This window comes from Pteropus vampyrus, unplaced genomic scaffold (genome assembly GCF_000151845.1).
Source record: "Pteropus vampyrus isolate Shadow unplaced genomic scaffold, Pvam_2.0 Scaffold33, whole genome shotgun sequence".
NCBI classification, from domain to species: domain Eukaryota; kingdom Metazoa; phylum Chordata; class Mammalia; order Chiroptera; family Pteropodidae; genus Pteropus; species Pteropus vampyrus.
The window spans coordinates 3,234,665-3,243,565 of NW_011888814.1; the positions used below are offsets into that span (position 1 = coordinate 3,234,665).

Genomic DNA, 8,901 nt, shown 5'->3' on the forward strand with positions numbered 1-8,901 from the left:
CTATTCCTGAATCTCTAGTATTAGAAGTTAGCCTGGTGATAATAGTTTTAAAAGGGCTCTACCTCCATTTGAAGGAAGCAATTATTCCAAAAGCACGGGATCTGCGGTTGATTAAATACTATATCAGAACTTGAAGATTAAGTCTGGAATGTTTCTGGGCTTGTGAACCTTTGGATTCAAAACATAAATTTCAGAATGAAAGAAGCATGTGGATGAGTATTAATCACTCTCTGATATCCAACATGGTTATTTTATTTTTATATTTAACGGCATTTTTTTTAAAAAATAAAATTATATGGATTGTCTTCTTACTAATGCACTGGAGGTTAAGTAAAAGGAATTTTATATTTTATTAAACTGTTGTCTGTGCTCCCCTTTCCTGTGACCATCTATCAACTACTAATTTGTACTTTTTTAACTCTTCACCCCTTTCTCCCGGCATAGGGAATACAGTCAGTAGTAATGGCTATATGTAGAGCCAGAGGGAAGATAGAGTTATCAGGGGGGATCATTTCATAAGCTATATAAATGTCTAACCAATGCCATATACATTTGAAACTAATAATAAAATAAAATTTTTAAAAATGAAAGTAAAGAAAATGAAAACAGGGCCTTTGGATCTGCAGATTTCTTCATGTAGGAAGCAGACCATTAAAACTATTTAGTTTCAAGCATGAAAATAGAAGGAATATGTAAACAATAGCTACAGAATTAGAGGGAAGAACCAAGACTCCAGAGTACAGAGTTATGAACCACAGAAAATCTTTCTTCAGGGAACGAGATTAAGGCCTAATCAAGTAACTAGCGGCATATGTCTGGCTGGATTTCAGAATCATTATGGAATAGTGACTTCTGAGTGTCCAGTTTTTCTTCCCTTTCACAGGAGTTTCTGTTACAGTTAACTTTTATCCATCTCATCATTGTACAGTGGGTATGTATGTGTGCCCGGGGTGGACAGAGTCAGATAATCTATGTCTTTAGTTCACCGATCTTCACATTTGGAGGAACCATATCTAAAGAATGTCATTAGCTCCTGGACTTTATCTGTATGAAGAGATCCTTGACCTCAAGTCTGAGTTTGTACTATAATGGGATAAACTGGGAAGAGGGGTATCTTGGGGAGGAGTGAGTATATTTTGCTTTTGGAAGAAATGCAAGTAATTTGTAGCCACAAATAAATTATGTTGATTTTAAAACATGAAGGAAAAAAACAACTGTTGTCCATTTTATTCAACCTATAGCAATCTGAGATATAGTCAGTCTCTTAGATCCAATATCATGAGGGAGGTTTTTATGGTTTCATGGTTTACAAAGAATTCTGATTCAGTTGAAGATTGTTATTGTTTGTTGGGTGCCTGACTTGGTATTGAGCTATCAAAATATGAGTTTGGTGTTTGAGGTAGTTGCTCTTTTCCCTCCACTTCAAGGGGAGGTCGTGGTTGCAGCATGGGAAGTGGGCAAGAGTTTTGACGACACTTGCCAAACCATATCAAAAATATTCTCTGCCCAGACATCATTGGAGAGTAGCTTGCTTGTTCTTCATTTCTTGATGTCAATGAAAATAGTGAATTTGCATACTATTAAAAATGAAGTTTATGATCCATACTTTTAGAAGTTAAACTTTGGTTGTATTCAGTATGCATATAGAATATTGTTACTATATTTTTAAGATGACAATTTGATGTCATCTTAAATTGTTCTATAATTGTTCTGTAATGCAAATATTAGAATTGAAACTTAGGTCTTTGTGTGAATAATTCATCTCGAGATCTTATTATCTAAATAAACTATTCGCAAAAGTTCAATTTTGTCAACAATAATGTGATTATTCAATAAAAGGATGAAAGAAAAAATAATATAGGTTATATAATTTTATTTACATATGCAGAGAGGTTTTCCCCAAAAGGTGTTCCTCAATTTTAATTCTATAATGCAGATATTAGAATTTAAAAATTAAAGTCTCCATGTGTGAATATTTTATCTAAATATTTTATTACCTAAAGTAACACTATTCACAGGGGTTCAACTTTGTCAATAATTAATAATATGACTATTTAATAAAAGGATGAAAGAAAAATAATATAGGTTTTATAATTTTAATCACAAATATTACATTAATAAAAAACTGGAGTAATATTATTTTGCCATTTTTAAATGTACAATGATAAGTCAAAAATGATTTTTAAACAAAGTGACATGTTTATTAAAACCTTGTTCTCCTAAAGAACTACACATCATAACAAACAACTTACATGTTCAAAATGAATTAAATGTGAAAAATAATTTCAAGATATTTATTTTTATTCCCATATCTGGCAAACAACTAGAAACAGATGTTTTATGAATGAAAATCTTCAGTCTCCCATTATTTTATTAGGAGATATGTATATGCTGAATGATTATACATTTTAGTGGTGATGGGCCACGACTGTACATTAAAGAGTGATCTCATAATTTAATTTAATTTTCACATAATTTAATTTAATGATAGGTTTGAGAATATTTTAAATGATTATAAAATAACATCAATTCTCTTGTAATTTAGAGTGTTTATACATTAAAATCTATGGAAAGGCCTGAGGTCAAGTTGTTTTGAAAATATAGAAATTAGCATATTTAGCAATATAATTTAACCCATTTATATTATCTTTTCAACTTAAAACTTCACAAAATTAAAGGTAATTACTTTTTCAAATGTTTAATGAAACAAAATTTTGAATTTTCAGATCATATTTATAAGGCAGTATTTTCAAATGCAGGTAAAATGAATCATCATCCAAAGGTTATATACTCTTGGTTGAAACTGATTCATCTACTCATGCGTCTGCTTAATTACAAAATGATAATCAAATTTAGACATTCAATCTTTGGGTACAGAACATGGAGAAGTTAAATGATTGATGTGAGAATCGAACCAGAGACTTTGGACTTGGTCATGTCAAACTCTAATCATGTGTCAACTGTTGTCAAATAAGTATAATGGAAGAGGATACCATGTTTTATATTAGGAATAGTTAATCATTTTCCTGTGGAACAATTATGCATAATCTCAGGGTTTTGGTGAAATGTATTGGTGATAGTTAGCTATGACCTGACCACATAATCACAACCTTTTATGTTTAGCTACGTGGTATTTGACGGTATATCTGTCCAGCTGAACCACTTCTACAATAGTTGAATTCAACATTGTAAACTGCAGATCTTATCAAATTTGTGCAGGTGTATTGGAAAAGAATATCAACTATACAACATGTATATTTCTTATTTTTATTCTGTTCTTTTTCTTTTAAGAATGCTGATACTTCCTTTCTGTCTGTGTCCTATTTTATTTTCTGCATTAGATTTAATGTGCATTCAGTCTTTCTAGTGGGACTTTAGATATTAATTCTCCCAAGTCTTACAACTCATATGTGAATTGTATACTTCTGCAGTGATTCTTTCTGGAGTTCCACTACCCTTTAATTACAAGTGATAATATTTTAAGTAATCTCCTTTTAAAAATTAAAAACTTGAAAAAACTGAGATTTTAAAATAGGTTACTAAATAGCCATTTAGAACCTAAAAATGTTCCCAATAACCAAATTTCAGGCTAGAATAACATTGTGTATGACACTGTACTGATAATGCTACTCATCTTTTTGAAATAAATGTCAGGTAGTTTTGCATGAGGATTGGCAAAGTGCTTATATAGAGCAAATTATTTTTGTAAGTGAAAAACATATGCATTGGTGAATTTTTACTGGAATAGTCATTGATGTCTAAGGATTTCATGGAGGGTTTTTTTGGGGATTTGCAGGATATCAGCAGACATGATATTTATAAAGACAATATTCTTTTACCAAAAAAAATATCATTGTGACATTTCTGATTGTTCTATATATTAAGTATGTATACTAAGGTTATTTTGAGTCAATTTGCTTGCTCTTCTATTTTCAAATTAAACTTTCATCCTGCTCTTTGCATCTTGCCTTGGATACCCATGCATAGCAGAGGGCAGAAATGAGTTATGGGAGCAAGAATAGGGGAATTAACTGAAAGTCTGAGCATCAGATGTGATGCATTCCTGCATTCTGGTCCCAGAATGCCAAAAGCCCGTGGACAACAAGTATGGATATTTGGAACTCCACAATGAAAAATCTATCTTATATTGTGATCACCGTACAGTGAAACACATCATTTGACAAACTCCAGTCACCAAATACATCTACTCTGTATTATTTAGTATGTTACATAAATAAAAAAGATAAGTCTAGGATGACCATATGTTTAAGGAAAGCCTCTAGCATGAAAGCGATCAACACAAACAAATAAGCAGAAAAAGAGTAATGCAGAGGAACCTGAGACAAAGCAGAAATTATAATAAAATTTTATAATATCTGTATATATTTAGAGAGATAAAAGAAGATTTTGCATTAGTAACATGAGAACAAGATGATTTTACAATGGCATAATAAAAGAACAAGAAAGAGCCTTTAGAATTTTTTTAATATGAAGAAATAATGGTGGAAATAAATTCAAATATTCAGTAGAAAATTTTCCTAAAAATAGAACAAAAATTTGAAGATGTGGACAATATGAAAGAAAAGATGATATAAAATAGATTATCAATTCAGAAAACCAAATGTCTAACTAATAGGAGTTTCAGATAAAGAAAAAAGAGAAACAAGAGAAATTTATAAAGAAAATATAAAGACAATATTCTTTTACCTCCCCCCTCCTCCCAAATGGCTCTCTAAATTGGAAGAGCCATAATAGACCCAGTATAGTCAATGATAAAAGATCCAAACCAAAGCCATATCATTATGAAAATTCAAAACTCTGGAAATAAAGAAAATATTCTGAATGTTTCAAGAGGAAAAAAAAGGACTCAGTATAGAAAGGACTGAGAATAAAAAAAGGCATCAAATTCCTCAGTATCCACACTGGAAATTAGAAGATAAAGAAGCAATACATGCTTTGAAAAATTAAGTTGCAAAGTTATTTTGAATCTAGAATTGCGGAGATAGAACAAGACAATCTTAGAAAAAAATCTCAAAACTTTCACCTCGTGAACTTTTTCTCCAAGCTGCTGGAGGTTGTGCTTTGGTGCTCCACCAAAAACCAGGTAATAAACGCACAGCGGGATTTGTGGAATTTGGTTTGCAACCAATGAAACAGTAATCAGAATGAAGAAAACCTGAGGATACCACTGAAGCAGCAGGTTGTGGTACCACCAAATTGGAACAGAAGGATTCAGGAGAAAAATAAATAAATAGAAATGCTGATAATGAAATTTCGACATTTCATTATCAACATTGTGTCCTTATCCACTGTTGTTTGAGATCTGTCAAGTATGGGAAACATGAGAGATTTTTTAAAAGTTGATAATGAGTTTAGTACTGCTTTGCAATGTTATATTTCCATGGACCCTGATCTGGAAACGTTGATGACCAGAGACGGGTAAATGAATTATACCTGGTGGGGAAAAGTGCTCTGAGATTGTAAATCTTAAATTTGTAGTTTATTCAGTCAATGACTATTTACTTAATATCTACTTGGTCTCTAGGTTAGGAGCTGAGTATACAGTGAAACAAGTAGACACATTCTGGATTCTCAAGGAGTTCACAGCCTCGCACAGTAAATATCAAAAATTATTGCACACGTTATTACTTAATTATAATTGTGAGAAAGACTATGTAGGAGTCATAATAGGAAGGACTTTTGAAGAGGTGGTATTAAGATACACTCGAGGAATGAGAAGGATTGGGCATGAGTTAGGAGTCAGAGAAGGGAGAGAATAAAGATATCCAGGCAGAGACAGGGCTCTGAGGTAAGAAGTTGCTAGTGGGTGAGAGATGTGTCTAATAATCATGTGTTCAGCTCTTATGTATCAGCCCAGGCTACTGCAGAAATTATCATTTTCTAACTGAGTCATGATATGAGAAGTTGGAGAAGCCCTGCATTAGGGGAACTGACCCTGAAAAGTTTTCATCTGTATCCATAGCAAGGTGCCTGGAGTACATGAGATGTCTGGATGTTTACTGTCATTTGGCACTTTTCATATACCAAATTTGGCACATCCCGAGATGTTTTTATAGCCCCTGTGCCTACAGTCATTGAATCAGTTCCCTTATTTAGCAAATATGCATTTGATAAAATGATGCTGTATTTAACCTGTTCTCATTTTATAAATACAAATCAACATACAGATGGCAAGTAAAACCAGAGTTTATCTTGGGATTGCTAACAGAGAGGGTAGAACAATGCTCTTACCTTAGACAGCAGGTATAGGGGAAAGTTTTCTCATTCCTTTTTTTATTGAGTATTGTCAGTAAAGTAGAATGAGATTGAGTGGAATTTCAAATTATGTAATACTCAACCAAAAGAATTCTCAAATTATTTACACAGACATATTATATAATTCAGGAAATTATTTATAAAGCTTGGGCAAAAATAATCCAAGTTAGTTGCTCAGAAAAACTGGAACTGCTGCCTGAAATTATCCAGCTACACAGACTATATTTATTTTTTAAATTGCATGCTCATCCTCTTTACCTCTATCCCTAATACAGTGCCTGTTTAAGAGAAAACAAAAACCTGGCATTCAACTGTAACTTGAAAATAATAATTATTTTAAAAAATACGTAAATATGCAGTAGGACAAATGCCAGAATAGTTTACTGATCAAGAATGTGGATTAACCAATGAAAGACCTTAAAAATAGCCAGGAGCTTATATAGAAAGTATTAAAGAACCAATAAAGGTTATTTCTTTTATTAAAATACAAACAAACCTGGCATTGCTTTTCTTAGCTGTGGCTTCTTATACTTTTGTGAAATATTTGTGTTTACCACTGTCTTATATCATTGGTTTGCGGTTGCTTGATATCATCTGAATTTTTGAAATATTACTTTTCTAATTTGTGTAGAAAACTTTTTAACATAATAGAAATTTCTAGTAGTGATTTGTATTATCACTTATAAAAGTGTGTATTGTTTAAAGTCCTAAGGAAACTTTATGCATACAAAAGATCCCACTGCTCGCTCTTCTGTACACAAATGTAAAATTCTGGAGTTCTAGAGCGTGAAAGACACAGGAGTGTGTGTCCATGGCAATCTGCAGGAAGTTACAGCAGCATTTAGCCATGAAAAGGATCAATTGTTTTTGTGAAAAATCCTCAAGACATGTCTTGAATTCAGAAAAACAAGTTCATTAAAATCGTAAATCATCTATTAATCTTTTTTTTTTCCCTGAAATGTCCTTGGTCAGTGGTATTTTAAAGACCAAAATAAAAAATATTAAAATTAGAACATTCTAAGATTATTGAAGACCATGGAATAAAATCTTCAATGCTTTTTTTTCTTAAAGATTTTTTACTGGATACTTAACTATGCCTCTCTTGACTATAGAAATGAACATAATGTGAGGTTTATAACTTTCATTCATTTATTCACTCGTGTGCCAGATACCATGCTGGTTTTACAGATAAAAATATCCCAAGGTTTTCTTGTTATATCCAAAAGCACTGCCAGGTTTCTCATAAATAATTTGGTAGACTGGGCATTAAGGACAACAGTATATGAGGGGCTGATAAAATTACGTTCATTTTTGTTGAATGTGCCAAGGAGATGAGGCTGGTCTTTCTCCTCTTGAGGAGAGAGGAATAAACAAGGGAGTCACAGTGTACTGCCCATAAGTGCCTGCTGACTGACGGGGGCCCTGTGTAGGAGGGAGAACAAAGTCCAGGCGATGATATTACCACAGTTCTGCTGCTGTGGAACACCACTCCAAAGTCACCATACGCTCCCCAAACAGGAGGGAACAGTGATAACTGTAATAACTGTAGTAATTAGGAGTGCTCAGGTAGAAAGTAAGTGTATAACTTTAAGGAGCTGGCAGGGATCTCCCTGGGCAATGCCAGACCTCTTGGCCTACTAATGCACTTTGCTCTGATACTAAAGAGGCTTCTGGGAAATCCATCCTCACAGGAAACATATCTTTCATTTAAATATTATATGAAGTAAAACATTTCAGTTGGAACTACATAGATATTTAAAATGAAAGTAGTTGACGGTTTCTGTAAGCTATTTTTTTCCGAGGTCTAAAAAGGTAGTTTAATTTGTATTTCTGTTGTTGTTATTTTCTTAGCTTGCCAATGAATGACATATTAAAGAATTTTACACATTACGTTGTTAGTTTTCGAGCTCCTTAAAGAGGACTGTTTTAAGTAGTGTGTCCCCAGTACAAACGATTTGAAAGGGCCACAAATTGTTAAATGAATCCTATATGAGCATTCTGTTTTCCACTATTGTGATGAAACTGGGCATTCCACAGAATTGAAATCTTTAAGTAACTAAAATATGTCCTTTAAAGCCCAAAATATTTATTTAAAAATCCCTGCAGTTTATGATAAAAATATTTCTAAAATATAAATAGGTTTTTCTACTTTATTAAAAATATCTTGAATATAATTTAACTTCTTAAATGACTTCTCATATCAGTATTCTCATATGTAATAGTTCCTTAAGATTCTGTTAAAAAATGAGCACCTTTTTTTCACATCACTAAATTGCCCATTGCTATCTTTAAGTTTCTTTCTGATTTTTAGTGATTATTTGGTCAAGTTCCTCACCTACCCACTGTCACATTTTGATACTCTCAGAATTTCCTACCTCAGATTTTCTCCTTTATGTTAGACCCAGTTGCCTGTCTTAGGTCCATTACTATGGGATAGTATTTCTGACTCTTATTTTCTTCTGGATTCATGATAAGTTATATGTATGTTGAGGACGTCAAAATCTAAACTATGGATATTGCTAATGCAATATAAGAATTCCATGTACCCATTTGTTTTGAAGCTATTTCTGAATAGCTTTTTAAATGAAATGATTTCAGTTTAATTAAATTAAAATTTATTGATTG

At 32.4% G+C, this 8,901-nt stretch overlaps 1 protein-coding gene across 1 annotated transcript in view; it reads left to right on the forward strand.

Moving 5' to 3' along the window:
* The first annotated feature begins 5,341 nt into the window (after positions 1-5,341).
* PTPRZ1 (protein tyrosine phosphatase, receptor type Z1) overlaps positions 5,342-8,901 on the forward strand; it is a 116,490-nt gene continuing 112,930 nt past the window's right edge. The window contains exons 1-2 of the mRNA XM_023528945.1: positions 5,342-5,439; positions 5,546-5,616. Of these exons, the coding sequence (XP_023384713.1) occupies positions 5,342-5,439; positions 5,546-5,616 (169 nt within the window). The remainder of the gene's footprint in view (positions 5,440-5,545; positions 5,617-8,901) is intronic.